Raw genomic sequence first — 23,360 nt, 5'->3', positions numbered from 1 at the left:
GGGGATTGCGCTCGAGAAACTCGTGGATGCCTAGACCTCCATCACGGATTACAGCTATTTGTAGACGCTAGATTTGGGGAGAAAGCACACCTGCCTAGCCTCGACCGTGCTCACTAGATTCTTGGGCTGATTATAATGCGTTACTGAATTTGAGCTTCAACTCGGGCACCTGCTTTATTAATATCTGTAAGTGCTTCCTGCTGAGGTTTAATTTTTGTGACAGGAGCCTCGTTGCCTAATTGTAACTATTCTCTGACCCTGCTTCGAGGGTCAGAGCAGGGTCAGAGAATAGTTGCAAGTAGGCAATGAGGCATCGCTCAGGAAGCACTTACAGGGTTACAGCAGGTGCCCAAGTTGAAGCTAATTTCTTTGTAACCATTTTGTAAATGGTTACAAAGAAATTAGCTTCAACTTGGGCACCTGCTGTAACCCTGTAAGTGCTTCCTGAAAAAAATTCATCCCGCTCGCGGATTTTTCCGCAATTTCGCGAGATTCGCGAATCGCGAAATTGCGGAAAATCCGCAAATTCCGCGAGCGGAACGAATTTTCGGCCCATACTTAATGTTTTCTTTTTCACTTTTCTGTATACTTTACCATGTCAATCAATCAATCAATCAGGGTATTGTAAGCGCACTACTCACCTGTGAGGGTCTCAAGGCACTGGGGGCGGGTCCGCAGATCTGCTTATCCGAAGAGCCAGGTCTTGAGGGTCTTCCTGAAGGTACTCACGGAGGGGGCGCATCTGATGTCTGCCGGGAGCTCCCTCCAGGTCTTGGCCGCAATGTGAGAGAAGGATCTCCTGCCTGCCATGGCTCTGTGGATGCGCGGGGTTTCGGCTAGTGCGAGGTTGGAGGATCGGAGGTTTCTTTTGGGTACGTGGAAGTTGATTCTGTCGTTGAGGTATTTGGGTCCAGTGTTGTGTAGGCATTTGTGGGTGAGGATTTTGAAGGTGACTCTTTTCTCTATGGGGAGCCAGTGGAGCCTTCTTTGATGTTGGCTGATGTGTTCGTGCTGGGGGATGCCCAGGACGAGTCTGGCGGCGGTGTTCTGTATAGTTTGGAGTTTGTGGAGTAGGGGTTTGTTTATGGCGGCATAGAGTGCGTTTCCATAGTCCAGTCTGCTGGGGGTAAGTGCGTGGGTGACCGTCTTCCTTGACTTGGGGGTATTCATTTGAAGGTCTTACAGAGGATGTGGAGGGTGTAGAAGCAGCTGGAGGTGACAGAGTTGACCCGTTGGTTCATGGTGAGGGCTGAGTCGAGTACGATGCAGAGGTTTCTGGCGTGGCCCAAGGGGGTCGGTGGGCTTCCGAGGGCAGTTGGCCAGCAGGTGTTGTCCATTGCTGGAGGGTTGGTTCCTAGAACGAGGACTGCTGTCTTCTCGGCGTTGAGTTTTAGGCAGCTGTTGGTCATCCAGACTGCGATGTCCTGCATTCCTTTCTGGAAGTTGAGTTTGGCAGTGGTGGGGTCTTTGGTGTGGGAGAGGATGAGCTGGGTGTCGTCAGCGTAGGATACGATGCTGAGGCAGTGTTGTCGGACGATGGCGGCGAGGGGGGTCATGTAGATGTTGAAGAGGGTAGGGCTTAGTGATGACCCTTGCGGGACTCCGCAGGTGATTTCTGTGGGAGCGGAGAGGAAGGGTAGCAGTCTAATTCTTTGGCTTCTTCTGGTGAGGAATGATCTGATCCAGTCTAGGGCTGTCCCTTGTATGCCCGCGTCATATTGTATGGCGATGAGTGTGGGGTAGGAGACCGTATCGAAGGCTGCTGATAGATGGAGTAGGATAAGGGCTGTGGAGTGGCCTTGGTCCAGGAGGGTGCATATGTCATCTGTGGCGGCGAGTAGGGCGGTCTCAGTGCTGTGGTTCTGAGTGGGATGGGTCAAGGATGGCGTTGTATTCGATGAATCGTGTCAGTTCCTCGTTTTCTGTTTTCTCTGCAACTTTGGCCGCTAAGGGGAGGACCAAGATGGGCCGATAGTTCTTGAGGTCAGTAGGGTCAGCGGTGGGTTTCTTGAGCAGGGTCCTGACTTCTGCGTGTTTTCAGTCATCTGGGAAGGTGCCTGTTTCGAAGGTGGTGTTGATGGTGATTTGTAGTTCGGGTGCGATGGCAGTGACGCCTCTATGGTAGATGTGTGGAGGGCAGGGGTCGGTGGCGGCACCTGAGTGGATGTCTTTCATGGTCGCGGCAGTGTCTTCGGATGTGCTAGGCATCCAGGAGGAGATGGTTGGCTGGCTGGTGTGTTTGGGGAGCAGGCCATCTGTGGCGTCCAGTGGATGGTCGACCAAGTTGTCGTAGAGGTTATTGATCTTGAGGTGGAAACAGGTTCTGAGCTTGTCGCAGAGGTTTTGGGATGGGGAGATGTCTGTGTCTTCGCTAAGGGTGTTGATGAAGTCCTGAATGACACTGAAGAATTATTTGGAGTTGGCGAGGATTTTGTTGTGGACGAAAGTCCTCTTGGTGGTTCTTATTTGGTTGTGGTAGTCCGTCATGGCATGGTGTCTTGGTGTTTCTCCAGTTTTTCTCCAGGCGTCTGCAGGTGCATCTGGCTTCTTGGAGATCGGCGGTGAACCAGACGGCTTTCCTGGGGTGCTGTTTGTCCGGCTTGCATAGCGGGCGAGATCGTCTACACAGTTGGAGATCCAGGTGTGGAGTTCCCTGGCTGTGGCGTTGGCGTTGGATGCCGAGGTGTGGTTGTCTCGGGTGAGGGCGGAGTTCAGTTGCTCGTCAGTGACCTTGCTCCAGTTCCTTCGTGGTGGGCATGGGGCTGGTTTTGGTGTCTTTGGAACCTTGACGGCAAAGTGTACACAGTGGTGGTTGGTCCATGGGTGTTGCGTTGTGTGGCTGAAGTGAACGCTGCTTCCTGCTGCGAAGATGGGGTCGAGTGTGTGTCCTGCTCTGTGGGTCGGTGTGGTGACGAGGTATTTGAGTCCGATGTTAGCAAGGTTGTCGCGAAGGGTGGTGCAGTTGGGGTCGCTGTGGTTGTCGATGGCGTGGGGTGCGATGAGGTCAGTGATGGTGGCAGCAAAGGGGGCCCGAGGGGTCTGTAAACTAGGGTTCTGCGGAATGTGGAGTTGGGGCTGGTTTGTATCTGGTTGTGCAGGTGTTTGGCGGAGAGGTAAGGTTTTGCTGGAGGTGGTGAGGCAGAGGGTGTTTTTGTGGGCGATGGCGAGGCCCCCGCCCGGGTTATTGTGGCGCTCCTTCCTCTGGATCTTTTATCTGTCCGGGATGGCGGTGTTCATGTCGGTCGGAGAAGGCATTGGCCCAGGTCTCCATGAAGAAGGCGATGACAGGCGAGAGGGAGTCGAGTAGGTTCCAGATCTCAATGGCGTGTTTGTGCATGGAGCACACATTGAGGAGGATGCAACTTAGGGTGTTGCCTGTGTATGCCTTGAAGGTGGTGGGGGCTGGAGTGGTGGTGAAGGTCTGGCGGCAGTGGGGGCAGGAGAACTGGCTATGAGTCGTGTTCGGCGTGGCCTGTTGGCAGTCGTTGAGTCTACTGTGTTTGGTTGCCTGGAGGGCGACTGTGCTCTAGCGGTGGGTGGGACAAGATGCAGGGTCCCTGGCGCTGGTCGCGGTCAGGTCACGGACGGGTGCAGACGAGCTTGCCTTAGAGGTGCCTTTGGCCCGCAAGCAGCGTACCAGAGGCGCGCGTCAACTGCGCGACTGCGCAGCGACCACCATTAAGTAGAGGATAGGGGAGGAACAAGAGGCTGGGTGGCAGGAGCGGGGGCTGTCTGAGGGTGGAGAGGCCGCAGGGGCAGCAGGGGTGAAGCAGCGAAGCGGAGGCAGGCACCAAAAGAAAACAGAGGGGAAAAAAAAAATGAACACAGATGGCACAACAGTGAAAAATTACACTAGTTTAAGAGCGGATTAAATAGTTACGGTGGCGGCTGATGGCAGGCCAGTTCTTGGGTGGAGCTGGCAGCAGGCGCTGGCAGCAGCCTCAAACCTCCCAAGGAGGAGGTCAGGGTCTTGAGGGCAGGAGACGGAACAGCGGAGCTGCTGGTGGAGAGTGGACCTGGTCTGAGGTCAGACGTCTTAGAGACTCCACAGTCAGAAAGGAGATCTCTATATGATAAAGTACAGAATACATTTATAAAGTATATTACATTATTTAATAAATCATTAAGCATATTTGTATTTTACATATTAATGTAAATTAGAAAATTCTCAATGTTATTCTATGGGAAGGGCATACAAAGTTTAAACACTTGATAAAGTGTCTTCCATGTGTTTGAGTGAGACCTAGGCATCTCTGTGGCCAACACTTAAGTGAAAACAGTTGGATTTAAACCTGTGATTGTCCTCAAAGACATTTTTCATCTTAAAAATTAGAAAACGTTTCTAGTGTTAGATCTGGCCTCCTTGGTTTCCCCCCAAGTATTTGCCTTCAATCCACCTGTTATGCTGAATTTGTTTTTCTGGCCTTTGGACTCTGCCCACTTTTACCAGTGCTAAAGTGCTTGTGCTCGCTCCTCTAAATATGTTAAAATTGGCTTTTACCCAATTGGCATATTTGATTTACTTGTAAATTCCTAGTAAAGTGGCGCTATGTGTGCCCAGGGCCTGCAAATTAAATGCTGTTAGCGGGCCTGCAGCACTGATTGTGCTGCCTACTTAAGTAGTCCTTTAAACATGTCTCAGGTCTGCCATTGGAGCCTGTGTATGCAGTTTTAAACTACCCTGTCGACCTGGCAAAGCAAACCTTCTGCCAGGCCTAAACCTTCCTTTTTCTCACATATATGTCTCTCTAGGGTAAGCCCTGAGCAGCCCAGAGGGCAGGGCGCAGTGTATTTAAAAAGTACTAGTTTTACATATCCTGGTAGTGAAAAACTCATTTCATTTTTGGCTACTGCAAAGCCTACCTCTCCCGTAGGATAACATTGGAGTTACCTTATTACATTTATTAAGTTATAATTTCCAAATGGAAGCAGGTTCCATTTCATGTTTGGTGTCTTTGGAACTGTAATGAAAAAGCGTCTGGGTGTAGCTGGGAGTTGGGCTTTGTATATTCCTCCTAGACAGCTACACACAATAGAGAGCTTAGGTTTGTCTGGATTGGCCATCACTGTCAGTATGTGAGGGCAGAGGTGGCATAGCTCGACTTAAACTTACATAGGCAGTGTCCTGCCTCTACACAAAGGGCTGTGTACCCAATGTAGTTAATATACAGCCAAGGCAGGGCAGGCATGAGACCTGTGCACTTCAAATGGAAAACTCTAGAAGCTTCTCCCACCTCAAAGGAAGGCCCAGGTATAAATATTGGACCACAGACACCAGCTCTTCAGTAGAAGTCTGGACCTGTGGAGACTATGCCAGGATGAAGGACTACTGTGCTGCTGAAAGGACTGACACACTGCTGTACAGCTGCTCTGAAGGACCTCTGTCCTGCTGTACTGACCTGCTGCCCTCATTCCGGGGTGAGAATGATTAGACCTGCATTTGTTGAACTAAGGACACCAGAGTAACTCCAAGAGCTAGTGGGCTGGCCTCCTGAATAGAGCCTCACAGACAGAAGGCTCCAACAACTTTTAACCCAGCACCTGGACATTGCAATATGTGAGTCCTACACTTTCAAGTGGTGCCACCCCAGTCCTGGACCATTGGAAGCACTACCAGCCCATCTCTGGCTCCAACAGAACCAAAGCATCTCCTCTGCTGAGAGGTGCAACCCTGAGGTGAATCAATGCATCTCCTCTGCTGCGGGGACTCTGCCAGTGAAAGGCATCTGCCTTCACTATTCAGCCGCATCCAAACTACCACTGTGTGATGCCTCCTTGATGCAAACCCTAGCATTGCAAATCTCTCACCGACGGCAGCCCCGATGACAACACAGGTTCCTGGACCATTGGAAGCACTACCAGCCCATCTCTGGCTCCAACAGAACCAAAGCATCTCCTCTGCTGAGAGGTGCAACCCTGAGGTGAATCAATGCATCTCCTCTGCTGCGGGGACTCTGCCAGTGAAAGGCATCTGCCTTCACTATTCAGCCGCATCCAAACTACCACTGTGTGATGCCTCCTTGATGCAAACCCTAGCATTGCAAATCTCTCACCGACGGCAGCCCCGATGACAACACAGGTTCTCGCATCGCAACCTCGCAGGTTCTCAGAACCGACGCAACTCCTCAACTGCTCAATGCATTCTCGATGCCGGACTCCCCATCACAAGCCCTCATTGACAGGATCCTTGATAATGAAGTAGGACGTCGCATCGCAGCTTCGGAGCTCCTCGGAACCGATGCATCGCATTGGCTATGTGACGCATCCTTTACATGAAACCTTACAATGCTCCACAACCAGGATTTAAGGTACTCTTGTTCAGCGGGCCTAAGTGGATCCCTGTAGCCAGCCGGCACTCCATCGTGGTCGGCCTGAACTGGTGACTTTATGCCGGTCTAGCATTACTAGATGTCAACATTTGGAGCTTGGTACTTTTTGGTGCTATTTTCACAGAAATCTTTAAACTTGTAAAACTCTTGTTCTACTGATTGGATTTTTTTAGTTTCGGTCCTAATTTATTTATTCTAAATTTCTGAGGAATTTTTCTTACGCTGTCTTTTCTGCATAAATATTTTTCATATTACCTCTAAGTTAGGCCTGACTGCTCTGTGCTAAGCTACCAGACGGTTGAGTACAGGTTAATTTAGAGTTTGCTTGTGCCTCACCCTGACAAGGATTGTGGTTGCTGCTTAATTCAAGTTATACCCACCTCAAGCAGTAACCAATTTCTAACAGTAAGACTGCAGCTGATATGTTGATTATATGCATCCACTAAATGACCTTTCACCATAAAGCTTTGTAAAGGAAAAACAGATATTTCCCAATTAGAGTTCCCTCAGCTCAGCTGGTTTACAGGAAATGCCAATTTCTAGCTGTTTCACAGGATTTCTTCCATGTAGTCAAGGTATGCCGCATCCTCCACTCACAGGGTGGAATTTTGTATGAGGCAATAAGGTGTTGCCAGCAGAATTTTCGCCTAATTTAGCTTTATGGGTCATCAGGAGACTGGTGCCACCAGTTTCGGAGCAAAATTTTGGAATGTAGCAATTCAAAACCAAATTGTGATCTGTTCTCTCCGGTATTGTAGCAGGCAGGCAAGAGCTATGTATTGCCTAAGACAGGAAAGGCATTCTTCTGCTTCAGATTGAAGCAGGTTCCCTCTTCGGAAATGATCAAAGAGAGTATTTTTAAAGTGTAAACCTGTAAGGCACTGGTGATGAGAGAGAGTAAATCATATTAAGATTTCCAAGCTTCCCACTTACAATTACACATCCAATATGTCCACTTCCTTTCCTTTGTACATACTTTGTTGCATAAATATGCCCAAGTTCCTTGTACCCAACATCCACATATGATTTCGAAGAAAACTCCTCTACTTGGCTAATACTTGGCTCAGGCCTCCAGTAACACATGCATCTACTGGGTATGCTGGACATTCGATCTGAATGTGAAAAAGTGCTGCCTTGTCTGTTGAAACTAAAATGCTCTGACTTGACAGACCATAGTGCTTACCTGCCGCTCCTGTGTTCATTAAGTAAACACTTACTTGAAATGGCAGTTGAGATGCAGGGCACCAGCTTTCCATAACAAGGGACAGCCCCAACCAACTACAGTTATCAACGAACCACTGAAAAATGTTTCCACCCATCAACTCTCTGAGAAACTCAATGGTATATAATCATCCATATCATTCATAGCCCTAAGGAAGACATTATGCAGTACTACACACAAGCTACTGTAAACACTATTCATAAACTTGACCCATAAAACCCTGTGTGACTTGCTACAAGAACCTGAACTCCAGTAAGAAACGTGCAAGAAAACTATTATGAATCTGAAGAAATTACCAAACCCCATACACTATTCAAATTCTACAAAGTCAAACAAAAATTCGAAAAGACATAAGTGATAAGTGAAGCCTTCAAACTCCCAATACACACTTCCAAACTGTAAAGCACTATGAATCTTTGTAGTGTAAGCATCAAGCTTTCATTTATACTATACATCAGTGACATTTTATGAATAACACACTCTATACCACCACCCTATGGACATAAAGTCAGGGCATGGCGATATCTCAGATGTCTTTAACTCTACATGACCTGAGCTGAATCTTGCATAGAGCAATAAGCTGCAGGACGCATTATTTTCAACATGTCTGAAAGATAACTCTTGATTTAGGAAATGTTATTTTAATGGGTCGTGTTTTTACACAGTGTTTTTACAGAAGTGTCCGAATTATTTGCTGTATTTATATGAATTTAAGAAATCACATAATACATTTTGATTGATTGATTGATTATTTAAGTGAGTGATTGATTGATTGATCGGTAAAGAACTGCCAACTAAAGATATGAAAATGTTGAGATCACATACAGAACTCTGTTCTACAAGTTATGCCCTTAAAAACATCCTTCATATATGCCGACAATCCCATCTCAGCAAACCTGATAAAAACATGCTATAAGGACCACAATGCCCATTTCTCAACATCTTCCACTCTATGATTTGACGGCATGTGACAACATATATTATTCTTCTCTCTAATCTGGCCAGATCAAACCCCTGACTGAATAAGTCAAGTATGAGCTCCTAAGACATCTAAACCTAAAACCAGTCTTAGTTGGATGAGTACTTGATAAATTAGTCTCTGCAATTCCTTTCAAACATCTTGACCAATAACTTGCCAAGTTCTTAACAATCTGAATTCTGTCATAAAAGCAGCATAGCAAGTACCTCCCTACAAATCCATAATGATGCCCTACCTTTTCTGGATGTAAAAGGTGTCTGCTTTTTGGTGCTGTTAGATTTATCAGCAGCGTTTCATACCAGAGACCATGGTCACCTACTTAACAACCTATGTAATAGAATAGGAATGAATTTCCTGGTCGTAAAATGGTTTTAACCAAGTATCAAATCTACATCTACATTTGTGAAAATGGATTGTTCTTCAAGATCACTCTCTAATCTTCTCAGATACTGTAAAACCCAAGGCTCAATCTTTTTTTCCTTTTTATGACATTTAGACAAATTCTCTTGATCCTATGCTACACACTAAAGGGATAACATCACAGCTCTACTCCAATGACACCTAACCTTATCTAAAAATATCAATCACATCAGACATCATTCTCTTTAAAGTATTTATGGGAAATCTCTCAAAATTGATGTATACATTAGCTCTCAAATTAAACCCCTCCAAAATGGTATTTCGCTTACTCTCCACTCATCTCATGGTCTTTGCTTTCAGTTGCTAAATGGCTAGTAACTCCCTCTGCTCTAGAAATCATTCCCAATCCTTTGGATTCACCAGTGACCGAACTATCCTCCTCACATCTCCAAATGAACAACACTGTTTAATTTTAGCTCCACCTTTTCAAGATTATGAAACCTTCTGTTCCACCTGAAGACTCTAGGACCACCGTACAGCCCTTGGTTCTCTAGTACCTCGATGGAAACAATGCTGTAGACGGATGTGCACACAAAATAGCACCAGCCTTCATCCAGACCCTTTCTGCATGCAGCTGCCCAACTCTGTAAAGGCAAAAGGAATTAGACCATGCTGCCCCCTCATGAACGAACTTCACGTTTGCTTTTAAATGTGAAAATCTATTTCAAATTGGCTTGCATGAAATCCCAAAACCGGCATGTAGGTCTACCTTCCTGTTCAAAAGACAAAATTACAAGCACTGGATGGAATGAAGAAAACCTCAGACGATCCTTCAAATTGCTAATGTAAGAAAAGCCAAAAGACTGACCCAAGCCTTCTAAAGTCTGTATCCAAGTCTCTGGAACAACCTACATGAAGACATCATACTACAACAATCTATCTTGCAGGTGAAACCTGAAGATCCACATATACATAATCTATTTGAAAGATTGCACTTGGATCCTCACAACCGTTTATTCCATCTTTTGGCCATTATTATCATTATTGTTATGCTATTCCTCTGTAGCTTTAGTGTATTTTCCAATTACATGTGATATTTTGATGCTGCCCATGTGGCTAGGTCAAATATGCAAATATATGTAAGCAATGCGAAAGGAAGTGGTGTAATGGGTATAATGTGTGGCTTTTAAAAGAAAGTTATCATGTTCACTTTGTTGACTTTTATATCCTATCACAAAAGACAACTAGACAATATTTGAATAACCTTGTTATAATTACTGATATATTAGCAACTGTCACACATATAGGCATTGATTTAGAATGAAACACAGACTCAGTACAAACAAAAATGTGCTTATGATAGGTCTTTTATCTAAATGTACAGTGTTTTTCAGTTGCTATCTTTCTCACACATGCACACACATACACATGTATATAGTAGAATGGTTAGAATTTTAAATTTCAACTAGTGTTAAGAAATTGCTCATTCATTGTCATAATAACATGTGCATAACTATAAAGGCCTGACATGTTCACACTTTATTAGGAAATTCAACAACAGAGGGCTGCTCAGAAGCTGATATACACCTTCAACCAAGTGAAGCCTCACACCATACCCTACACACTAAGGTAAGATGCAGCCCTACATGCTCAAGAGCAAAGGACATAATGCATGGTTGTTAAAGGCAAATTCAGCTTTAAATATTGTAATTTTTTTAATCAATAATAGAATGAATTGTTATACTGTTATTTCAGTGAAATAACTGAGGATACACATACTATATGTGGAAGAACAATTGGACGAACAATTGATTTTAAACATTTTTACAAACCAAACTGACTAGTGAATTTACAAATGTATTAAAATAATTGTATTTCTGTTTGCTCATAGTGAACAGTGCTCATGTGCAAAAAGGAGCGAGTAGGTGGCAGAAGTTCCTTAGCAAATGTTTCATCCCATGATCAAATCACAAGCGTGTATTTATAAAGACATAGATAATCAATTGCAGCCATGTGCGTAGCTTGGTCAGTAAGATTAGGGGGGGGGGTGCTTCATATTTTCCAACAATCACTTGGTTTGAAATACATCATGCAAGAAGCAGGGCAGGAGGGGGCCATAAGGAACAGTAGGAAGGTTGTGAGGGGTACTTATAACTGAATATTATGTCAAATAAATATTTTTTAAGACCTTTAAAAGAGAAAAGAGTGTGTATTTTTGTCTGCATGTGTATGTAAAAATCCCAAGTGAAATCTAACAAACACCTCACCATACACGACTTAAGGCACCTGTTCCTAACTATTTACTACGAAATACATTTATTAGGGGTATGTAACACCCCAAACACCCCTTCTCTTTAAGCTACGCCCCTGATTACAGCTACCGTGCAGTAGATTATTTGACAAAAGGGTGGAGGTGTGGTCTGTTCCATACCAGTCCATTCTGGGGTTTCCAGTTCCCACAATATGATGCCTAAAACAATGTTGCAACTACTAGTATCCTATGGTATAATGTCTACCCATGCTTAGACCCGCAAGTAAATATATATTAATTCTAAATAAAAAGTAGTTGTAAATGTAACCAACATATTGGATATATATGTTCTAAAGTTAAAGTGTGGGGCTGTGTTGGTGCACCATCTGGGCTGATAAAATATAAATCACTGCTATTGAAATTATATGAGCAGTGACACGTGAGCAGTGACATGTTCTTACTGTTTTTTCAAGAATTGCAATTTCCTCTGTTTCACTCTGACTCCCCTTCCCTACGTATTTTTATCTGATACCTGACAAAAATAACGTTCCCTACTGAAGTTAGTAAAAATTAGGACAGATTGTTCAACTCTGTTACCTAAGGAATATATATTTTTTAAATGGTTTGTTTATAAATAGGTACTTTATAGTATTGCATTGTATTGGCATTTATGAGGGGCTTTCTTCCCCTACTGGGTTCACAGACATACGAAGGCTAATTCTGGGCAAATTAGCTCTTACTTAGCAATCCTAAAATCCAAGTCACATTCCAAAATAGTCCTCCATAGTGTACTACAGTTCTAAACCTCAGAGATGTGTTGTAGTGCGTGCTATGGTGTATGTAGCTTGCCATAGACATTGACAATAAAAACAGAGCACTGTCAATCTTGTCATCTATTTTGCAACGTGGTGAGTAATTTTTGCTACATATCCCAGAAAACAAGTTTCCTTTCATTTTCTATATCTGCAAAGAGAATTGTGTGCTACTCTTTGCCAGCTGTGAAATTGGTAAAAATTATTGTGGAGAAGAAGATCAATTCAATTCGATCGATGGCGGATTTTGGGCGCATAGAACTTGATTATAGAAAACCTATAAATAGGCTTAAACAGTAGGGTAAGAGGTGCATTTTAATGTTCACGAATGTTCACAAAGTTTTAATTTTGTGGGTGTTTCCATTATCTGTAAAGGGAACACCTGGAGTCTCACTGGGAATCACTATGTTCCCACCCATAACCCACATGTGATAATCTGTAAATTCAAACCCAACAGGTGAATTTTCCCAAGTCATAGTATCCCACCTGCACCTATAGAGAACCAACAGTCCCTATTTGTGCATCACAGATTGGAATATGCGGGTGCCATTGAGAACTTTTGTCTCCCCAAGTACAATTTATGCAGGCAAACATTGTAAAAAATATATTGTCTTATTTTGTAAAAAAAAATAAAAAGCCTACCGTTTTTTGACTGATAGTTCATAGCTTAAAAACATGATCGTAATTTTAGCTAAAAGCATGTACTACGAGTTTTTAAACTTTAATGGTATTTGTAAATTTGATTTGAAGCAATTTTTCTCCTTAGGTTTCTGGAAGTGTTTTTAATTTACTGCCATTCAGCTAACCAGTGGCTTACCATCGAGAAGTACATGACTGGGGAGTTTCGAAAGTACAATAATAACAACGGAGATGAAATCACACCGAGTAACATGCTGGAGGAGACGTTGTTGTCTTTTTCCCACTGGAGCTATGAGTACACACGTGGAGAACTACTTGTGCTGGATTTACAAGGTAAATGCATAACACATCAAGTGATCTTTAGAAAGCTGAAAGAATAAAAGTGCTGCCAGATTTCAGCAAAGTTTTTGCATAACAAAATGTGCATATAGATCGGGATTTTGTTTTAGAGACTGCTTCGGAATAATAAAACAAACCATAGCAAATAGAATTATTGGTGGATAGCGGTCAATAACTGGGGTGCTTTCCACTAAGGGCTACCAAGAAATGTAACATTGGCAAAAAAGAATGAATCTCTAGTTATCTATGATGTGACTTGCTACCGTGAGGTGGCAATGCCCCTGTTGTTGACAGCAAATCATCTACAATTTTGTGATGTATTTACCTCCCCGAAATCCCCTACCTCTTGTAAGATGAAAAGATCAAGGATAGTTGAGCCATAGGATAGCCATAGATAGCATTGCCTTACCCCCCCAACCCTGTGCTGTACTTTCAAAATTATAAATGCTTGGTGTCCTAACACCCATCACCACCATCTGCAGGTAATCCTCCCACGTGAATATTTAAAAAAACATACTTTACATCCCACCACCCATCCACATCACCCTTGTTAGTATCAGTTTCCCCCATCCAAATATCTAAAATATCTTGCATTAGACCACCCAATCATACCACTGTGTGTAATGCCCACCACTTCTGTGCCCCAAGATCAACAAATTATTTGCGTCATGCGAAACTGTCCCTTCACAAAACACTACCCTCCCTCATCCAGGGAGCAAAAAATAATTCTTCTCGTCCTGCCACCTTCCCACTGATTTCTGCTTTCCTTCCTTTCTTGCTACCTAAAGCTGTGGTGTTCAGTCTGCTTTCAATGTGAGAGAAGAGACCCTGAGCAATCTTGATGAGCAGATTTGTGAGAGCCTCTCTCATCATCCCAGGCAACAGTCCAGTGCTTGTACGGGGAGAGCAGTGTCTGAAGGCTCTGGATGATCTTGTCTGTGCAAAAGCACCACCCATAATCCCCTTTCTACCTTGGAGCTGCAGTGGCCAGACACAAGTGGGATAAAATCGTCGTGAAAGTGAACCCTTTATATTTACAACCACACAGGTTCTGCAGAATGCTACTCAACTCTAAAAGATATAGTTCAGTTCAGAAGATAATATAATACATTTTTGTTTATTTTCTTTAGGACTTGAGTGCACGAGACGAGTCTATACCATAGTGCACTACACAGTGTCTTTGCCAATTCCGCTTTCCCCCTGTATTCACGGATTGGCTTTTTAGCCTTCTCAGAGTACAAGGTGGATGATACGGAGAAGCAATGAAGTTCAAACATCCCTACACTGGAACCGTGGGTCTGACAGATTGGAAAGCCCATATTAATTCCCTGCTCAGGTGTCAATCAATCAATCAGGGGTTTGTAGAGCACACTACTCACTTGTAAGGGTCTCAAGGCGCTGAGGGAGGGGGGGGGGGTGCAGCTCCGTTGGGGTCATTCGAAGAGCCACGTCTAGAGGTATTTCCTGAATTGGTGCGGTGTCGGGCTTCACCAGAGGTGAAGGGGGGAGATCGTTCCAGGTCTTGGCTGAGAGGTAGGAGAAGAACCTTCCACCCGCTCTATTCCTGTAGAAGTGCTAGGGAGAGGTTGGTTGAGCGAAGGATTTCTCTTGGGGGCATGGAAGGAAAGGCGGTTGTTGAGGTATTGTGGTCCAATGTTGGGGAGGGCCTTATAGGTGTGCATGAGCAGCTTGAAAGTTATTCTTCTTTCAACGGGGAGCCAGTGGAAGTCACGGAGGTGATGTGATTGTGCCATGGGATATCGAGGATTAGTCTGGCTGTGGCGTTCTGGACAGTCTGGAGTTTCCAGAGGAGTTTATTGTTGATTGGGGCAAAGAGGGGGTTGCAATAGACAAGTTTGCTGTTGATGAGGGCCTGAGCGACCATTTTCCTGGAGTCAGATGGTATCCATTTGAATGTAATATGTAGTATGCAGAGGGTGTTGAAGCATGTGGAGGAGACTGCGTTGATCTGGCGATTCATAGTGAGTGATGAGCCCAGGATGATGCCGAGGATACGTTCATGGTCTATAAGGGTGGGTGGGTTTCCGAGGGCAGGGGCCACCAGGTGTCGTCCCATGTGAAGGGGGTGGAGCCAAGGATGAGTACTTCTGTTTTCTCTGAGTTGAGTTTCAGGCAGTGTTTAGTTATCCAAGTTGCGCCTGCTTTCATCCTGTCTTGGAAGTTGTGCCTGGTGATGTCAGGTACCTTGGTAAGGGAGAAAATGAGTTGGGTGTCATCGGCGTAGTAGACGATGTTGAGTCATGGTTTCTGATAATGGTTGCAGGGGGGGCTATGTAGATGTTGAAGAGGATGGGGCTGAGGGAGGATACTTGGGGTACTCCGCATCTGGTATCTGTCGGCTCTGAGAGGAAGGGAGGAGTCTTGTTCTCTGTGTTCTGCCCGTGAGGAATGAGCGTATCCAGTCTGGGGCCTTTCCGTTGGATGCCGGCGTCGTGGAGTCTGGTGGTTAGTGTGCGGTGGGAGATTATGTCAAAGGCTGCTGATAGGTCCAGGAGGATGAGGGATGCCATTTGGCCTTGATCGAGGAGGGCATGGATGTCGTCTGTGGAATCTGGCTTGCGAGGTGTCTAGGATGTTGTTAGCTTCGATGAAGTATGATAGATGGGTGTTGATGACTTTTCGATGACCTTGGCTGCAAAAGGAAGCAGTGAGATGTGCCTGAAGTTCTTGAGGTCCCTCGGTTCTACTGAGGGTTTCTTTAGGAGGGGGTTGACTTCAGTTCACTTCCAGTTGTTGGGGAATGTGGCGGTCTCGGGGGAGGGAGGACTGTGGAGGCCCTGTGGAAGATGTGTGGTAGGCAGGGGTCTGAAGATGCTCCGGAGCGGGTGCTCTTCATGGTCTTTAGGGTATCATGACCCCAAATGTTTACTGTTTGAATGAAATAGGATTAGCTGATATTGCCATACACAACAATATGGTTAAGGCTCGAATAGAAAATACAATTTTATGCCAACAGTTCTCAGATGTTTTTTATTGTGTATATCATTTACAAGCTGTTAGGAATCCTCTACCTGGTGAGGAAGCAAGTTTACCACATTTCTCTGTGTCACAGTTTGAAACTGCTGCTGCAGCTCCAACTAATGAGAGGAGGACACACCGCGTGTAACTTGCTGTAGTGTAATTAAGCAAAATTACAGCAAAAGTACATGAGGAGCTTAAACTTGTATTTGTTGCTATTTTCGTAAAGCCAACAAGAACAAATGAAATGAATGAAATAGGGGGGCACAAGGTTTGTTGTAAGACTACCCTAAGGCAAGCAGATATAACAGTAAAATAATAATAACTTATCAAATAAAAGCTAATAAACACAACAAAATAAAAAAATCCATTTTATACAACTACATATAATACATATATATAAAGTACCTAAAAAATTACCTTCAGTATTCTCTCCCAAGATATTTTAGACATAACAATAATTTTTTACATGATATTTGTGTCCCATGATATTTTTGAAACAATATTATGGTGGAAAACCTTTTACCATGGAGGCTAATCAAGGAATCAAGGTAGATGGCCGTGATCATGAGTACATTTATAGTTTCTTAGATTTAGTTATTCATAACTTTTATATTTTGAGCACTGTTTTCAGGTAATTAATATTGAACCCAGATTTAAGTAAATAGTCTTTAATTCTAAACTTGAAGCTGAAATGGGAAGGGTTTGGTGTATATTTTGCAAACCAATCTGTCACCCAAATAGTGAGAGTCACATTCCAAAAGAGAACAAATGTGAACTAAAATGTGGCGGCCATCCTTGAACTCTAGTATATCAGGTCCCCATAGAGAATATTGGTTTTCATTTTCCAGTATTCCTATGTTTGCTTCTCCCTCAGTTTGATGACTGACTAGTTTTGAAGTCTTCTCCGGAATATACTCTTCATGAAATCACTTGAAATTCTTCAGTGAACCTTTTTCTTGTTGTAGTGCCACCAGCTGCGTTGGTATGATCTGGGAGATTACTTCAAAGGCAGTTTTTTTCTTGATGGATTTTCATGAAATACTTTATGTGGTTTTCTGAATATTATTATAAGCTACATTCGATAATAATCATGGTAGTGAAGGAATTAGGGTAAGCATGCATATCTCATCAAATTGCAGAAGGGTTAGACTCAGACTAGCATTTCATAGTATAAGTTTCAGTCAAGCCATTTATATTTACAACTAAGTAACTGCAGAATGCTGCCTGTCTCTGAAAGGTATATGATACACAGTATTTTAGACAATGGGGGTTTCAGCAGGTAGAAAGAAGGGAACAGAGCTATTGGGAGTCTGGGGGCCTGGTTTCAGGTCCCCACATTTGTTCAGGCACAATGGAGCACACGCTTTTCTGAGCAGGGCAACAACCGGTATTAAGAAGATTTGACAAGGTCATTGGAAGGGTGGATGAAATACTCCAAGAAGCTCTGAGTTGGGGATAACAGAAATGGCATCTCAGGGTGGGGTATTTCTGGTAGTTGAGGAAAGCAAACTCTTCAGCTGGTTGTGAGAAGATGGAGGGTTTCAGACCGAGCAAAGAAAAATAGATCCAAGATTTGGGGCAAGGAAGAGTGCCTGGTCCAAGAGTGAGCTGACTCAGTTCAGATTTAATGTGGGTTCCGGTGCGAGGACCACAAGGGCTCATGGCATATCAAAGGTTGTGTGCAGTTCAGACGTGTTTGGGGTGTTGGGGGTGGGAGTTACTTAGGGAGGCGGGTGGGTTTAGAACCTTTGTTGGCGCAGTTGACAGGGTAGCTTGTAGAGCTCAACCAAAGGATTAAGTATTCTGTTTGACAGTTGTAATTAAAGGGGCCTTTTGCATGCAGTGACAGAGTGGTATGATCATTTCCTACTAATGATTGCTTTGTGCAATATGTGTTGTGATCTCCATTCATTTTCATTGTTTGAATTTGTATTCTCCAGGTGTTGGAGAAAATCTTACAGACCCATCTGTGATTAAACCAGAAGACAAGCAGTAAGTGTAAAATCATTTAACAAGCTGCTGTTCTGAAACTTGCTGTCTCCATTTTGAATTTAGGGACATTTTCTGTCGATTTCCCACCCCAGGAGCAGATCAATGTGTATTCAAATGTTGCAAAGATGTTTATTAATAGTAAGATGCAGTAGTTATGTAGAGACAATGTAGTGTGCTTTCTAAGTGAACGATTAAACAGGTTATATTGGTGTAGATTCGTAGAAAAGAGCTATATGCAGGCATCCTACAGAAGAATTACATTGTACCTATGCTTTTGTATGAAAGAATTGTGAATGGGAAGCAAAGAACATGTTAACAACTGTCTCAACAGTTTATTATAGCAATATGAATGATAATAGTTTTTAATTAAGCAGGAATGAAACTGTGAAATACATCATGAAATGAGGTGGACAACATTTAAAAATGTGCTTAGTCCGCTGAAAGATTAGGTTTTAGAGCCCATAAAAGTGTAAATAACTTGGTGAATGTGTGATTCTGGGATTATGAGTAATCGTAAAGCACTCCCAGATGCTAATCTTACCTTTTTTTGTCCACCCAGTAGTGCTGCTTTCATTGACATGTAAACTGACTGTGTCCCAAAATACCATTCAAGGGTATTTTTTAGAGAAAAGTCTAACATTTGTTTAAATAGTATGGTCAGGAAAGAAGCACAATACATTTTGAGAATTAAGGGTCTGAATTAGAGTTTGGAGGATGGGGGGCTCATCGCAAACGTGGCGAATATCCTGTCTGCCTTATTTCAAGTGCCATAGGATATCATGCACTTGCAATAGGATGGGCGGGATATCAGTCACATTTGTGATAAGCAACCTGTCTGCCAAACTCTATCACAGTAAAACCCCAAAATGTTGTTTTTACTGTGGTGAAAAAGAATAGCAGCTCAGTCTGCAAGTATGGAGTTACAGGCTGACATTTCTGCCCTGCTAACTTCTGAGTGGGACTGCTGATGGTGCTGTTGGGTATGAAAAGAATCAGTGCATTGAATAATTAAATGTGAGGGTTAAATCAAATCCAATGTCAATGGTGGGCAAAGAGCAACTTTAGAAGTTGCCACTTTAGTTGCCCAAGCTATTCGGTGCCAGTTTATGGGTATACACAAGAACAGTCCTCAAAGACAGCCTTCTGCCCCCTGAGGAGAATGACTCCCAGAAGAGAACACAATAGATGCCTGCATGGGGTAGAGGTTCTGGCAGGAAGCCTAATGGGTGTTAGCCCAGAAAGCAAGCTTCAAAGGGGAAACCATCTTGAATTGGCAAAAGGCCAACACTTGGGAGAGGGGCTGCTCTATTGATTAAGCAGACAGGCATTCTAGGGACAGAGAAGGGAAGCAAGCTGTCAAACCAGTTTTCCAAGGGTGTGTAGCTCCTTTGGTGGTAACACATCTGAGATAGGATAGGGAGCACTGTAGACCAATAGAGGGGTTCTGATATGTTGGGAGTGGGCTGAATGGAGGCGCCTGGGATAGGTTGATGCCACAAAGGAAATAGTTATCAGGAGGGAAGGAACCTAGTAACCCATTGGCTAGTGACTGCAACCTCCCCCAAAGGAATTTTCTAGGTATATTAAGAGAACCTCTGTCACCCAGACTCAGATCTTTTTCGAATTGGAGAAGAGGACCGAAAACTCGGTGAAGAGGAACTGTACAGACATGGACTGCAACTGCTGCACCTGGTGTCTAACAAAGCAAAGGGACTTTTCCTGCTGTTTCCTGCTTGTGAAGAAATCGACTCCCAAGGCCAGCTGAAGCAAGGCACTCCAAGAGTCTGCTGGTTAAGCTTGTGTTCAAAGCCCAGGCCCACAACAGCTGAAGAAGTCTGCTCTGTCAAGTTGGTAGCCTAGATTACCGGATCGCCGCTCCTCACCACCATGCATCACCAAGACCTGATGCTCAAAAGTTGCCTTGAGTCTGCTGGTTCCTGGACAGCCATCGAACTTTTACCATGATTGTCCAGAAGACAAGTTACCACCAAAAGGAAAAAAACACTGAAACCGCTGTACCGGGCGACTATTAACCTAGTGGCGACTGGACTTCTACCCAGCTCAAGAGGACTTCGAGGGATGTCACCCAGTTCACCAATCTCGTAGACTGAGGAGTAGTCACAGGAATACCTCCATCCACCACACAGCATCTTCAGCATCCTTGGTCATGTTCAGCATCCTGTATCCCTTGCGTCAGAGCCACTCCATAGAAGTCAATGGCAAGGTGTCAGTGACACTGGAACTGAACTGAAGGCTGCTTTTCTTGGAGACATAACTGTTTCTGTGGACCTTGCTGGTCCCCATGACTGGGTCCCTGAAGGTGCCTGTCACTTAATGTAACCACGTTGATACTTACCCAAGTTTTTCTTGAAAAAACTTGTTTCAAATTTTTTGAATTTGATGATGCTTGTTCACAGTTAAGTAAACAGTGTTGATTTACAATACTTGGTAAATTCTATATGTCTGGGACCCTGAGGTGGATCTTTTTCATTTGGGTGCCAAAAATCATAAAAATCGAACTATTTTTATAAATTGGTGTGACGTTTCTTTAGTGTCTTATGTATTTCTTCTTCAATGGGTTTGGTGCTGTTTAAATGCTGTACACTTGTTCCTTCAGGTAGGCCTGCCTGCTTGGATCTACAGCTACCCAGAGTTGATCTAGGGGTAACAAACAAAACCTACTGGTCCTAAAGGGGTTTTGAAGTGTATTACATGGTCGCACAACCATATAATGTAATATGCACCATTTCCTCACATCGATGCTGTGTAGCATCTACAAAAGAAAAAAAGGTGCCGTGATGCAGCCCATCGTTCTGCTTGCATGTTAGTGTATCACCACGCATGTGTGCACCAGCTTTATGACACAACAGCCCTTTTCTTAACTTGTTTTGCGTAAAAATGCAATGCAACTCGGCTTTCTGCAATGCTGAGTGGCCCACCAACAAATTGCAGCTCTGGGCCTCTCAAGTAAATAAAATAAAAATAGAAAAAATGTTCGGGTGCAAAGGGGTTAGGTGGAAGCAGTTGGGATTGGGGGATATTAAGTATATTAAAGGCAGGTGGGGCGGGGTTAGAGAGCACACAAAGGAGAGAGAACACAGAGTGCTGGGGGATTTGGTGGTGGGATAAACAGACAAGGGATTGAGAGCAGTACATGAGGTAGCGAGCAACACAGAGTGTTGGAAGCAGGTATTTAGCAAGGGGAGAAATACACGAGGGAGAGAAATACATATGCATTCTCATGGAGTGCTTCACCAAACAGAGAATTGCAGTCCCTAAAAGTGACTAGTGGAAAGATACAAGTCAGCAATTGAAAAGGATGCGAAGAGGCCATGTTTCAGGGGAAGGACAAACACAAGAAGAGCTAGACCAATCATTGAATAGGAGGCAACCAAATGAGAGTGCGAAACAGTGATAAACAATGGGAGGGATCTAAGGCAGGCGCGCAACACCCATTGGACTCACCGGGCTTCAGCCCCCCCTGTCGTGTGTGGCAGCCCGGGATCTGTCTCATCCCAGATCCCGGGCACACACACAGCCTCACCCGAACGTTTCACAGGTCTTTATAAGACCATTTGAATGCTAATTAGGCCTTGCTGTTGTTTCACCCCTTGTTGGAGGCCCTGCAGCTCCACGCTGCCTACTGATTAAAGGTTCAGCCCCCCCCCCGAAATTTTTTCTTACCCCCCCCCGAAATTTGGCTCTAGTTGCGCCTCTGATCTAAGCCCACTGTAAATATTTGATAAGTCAGAAATAGAGCAAAGTGCCAGGGAAGATGGACAAGAATGAACTGAAGATGTAAGGGACACTGGCACTGAGGTGACAGTAAAAGCCAAATTATATCACCTGACTAGGTTGTGTACCAGAACAAGATTAGGAGACTCGAAACCAAAACTTGGAAGATTCTAAGGGTTTGCTTACTGAGGTTTTGCTTGGGCGTCTGAGAGGTGTAAAGTGATTCACAGTATTGTGTCAATGTACTTACCTTTATGAATGATAGATTGTGGTCGCTGGACATAAAGGTGCAGCAGCACCGTGTGAGTGCCTGTGCACCCCTTAGTAAACAAACCCCTTGAATACAGAGCATTTGATACATAACAAAAGTAGCACCAGGATTAGGACCCAAGTTGAGTGTAGATGTTACTGTATGGAGTCCCCCCACTATTTTTAGAGAGAGGATTCTATTTCCCCTACCCAAGGCACAAGGAGGTGAAGAGGTGTCACGCTGTACCCCAGCACTGCAACAACTTGCATTTACTCACATGGCATGCATGTGACCTGGCGCCGAGTGCTTTTAAACCCCACTTCCCACTGGTAGCACCCACTTAATTTGTGAGAGAGGCCCATTGAGGGGTTATTGTTGAATCTCTTATCTAACAAGTAACAGGGAACTTTAAGCCAAAAACCCTTCTATTGCCTACTGAAAGCAAATATGCAGCATGTGTGTGCTTTGAAGCTGGACAAATAACACCAAGAGAAAACGAATGCTCTCTAACAGCAGGTTTGACTGTTCAAAAAAAATCCCAGCACATTTGTTTACACTTTAAACGCAGGTTGAAGATGTCATATCAAGTTCCACATATCAGGTAAAAAGAGTGTCCCTTTCTGCCATTCCCGATCTCAATTAAACATTGATTTGTGGAAACCTACAAGTGATTTTTAAAAGTATGAAAAAAACGTTTCTGTGTGATTATGTTAATTTGTTGTTTTTGTAAAATAGCCCTGTTGAGTTTTAAGGCACAAGTATTATAAGGGCATGACATTACTTATGGTGACTTAACTTCCTGTGACTTCACTGTGAAATACATATGTTAATTAGCCCACCCACTCTTTCATAGAACTTGTCCCCTGCACTGGAGACTGATAAAGATCAGTTGGAGAGGTTAGAGGAGGGACCAAATGAGCACTGACCCTCTAATGCCAACAGTGGTAAAATGGTGAGCACTGCAGGGTGATATTGTAAACCGTGTTGAAAGAGGAGCTGAACTTGTTCTAAAAAAAACCCTTGCAGAACCCTTTTCATTATTTTGCATTCCTGCAAACATATCTAGGTCTCTTTTTGGTAGTTCACATTGGTAGCACATGTTGCTCTTAAGTATTCCATGGTAGTGACATTGCCTAGCACTGGGGGACAGATTTAGCAAAATGTCATGCAATGCAATGCAGCAAGACAACTTGCTCCGCTGCGTGACAGGGATAGAACAGGAATGCACCATATCTATTAAGATATATCTCTCCGTGCACTGGTGTACTGAGTGCTGCCTAGCTCGAATGCAGGCATCATCCAATACAAAAACAATCCTTAGAGGCATTTTCTTCTTTCTATTTGTGTTACCTATCCTTTCACCTATTTGTTTTTTAGAATCAGAGTTATACTCTTCAAAAACTGTAGCCTTATTTTGGCCTCCCGTGTTTGTAGACTATGGCTCTGATTCCGAAAAAATAATGTTAACAT

At 43.9% G+C, this 23,360-nt stretch overlaps 1 protein-coding gene across 1 annotated transcript in view; it reads left to right on the top strand.

Annotated features, from left to right (window-relative positions):
* TRPM6 (transient receptor potential cation channel subfamily M member 6) overlaps positions 1-23,360 on the top strand; it is a 730,325-nt gene that overhangs the window by 684,052 nt on the left and 22,913 nt on the right. The window contains exons 35-37 of the mRNA XM_078675782.1: positions 10,437-10,519; positions 12,720-12,925; positions 17,854-17,905. Coding sequence (XP_078531908.1) covers positions 10,437-10,519; positions 12,720-12,925; positions 17,854-17,905 — 341 coding nt within the window. The remainder of the gene's footprint in view (positions 1-10,436; positions 10,520-12,719; positions 12,926-17,853; positions 17,906-23,360) is intronic.

This window comes from Lissotriton helveticus, chromosome 2_1 (assembly GCF_964261635.1).
Source record: "Lissotriton helveticus chromosome 2_1, aLisHel1.1, whole genome shotgun sequence".
NCBI classification, from domain to species: domain Eukaryota; kingdom Metazoa; phylum Chordata; class Amphibia; order Caudata; family Salamandridae; genus Lissotriton; species Lissotriton helveticus.
The sequence above is the reverse complement of the archived record's forward strand: the minus strand, read 5'-3'. Positions and strand labels throughout refer to the sequence as shown.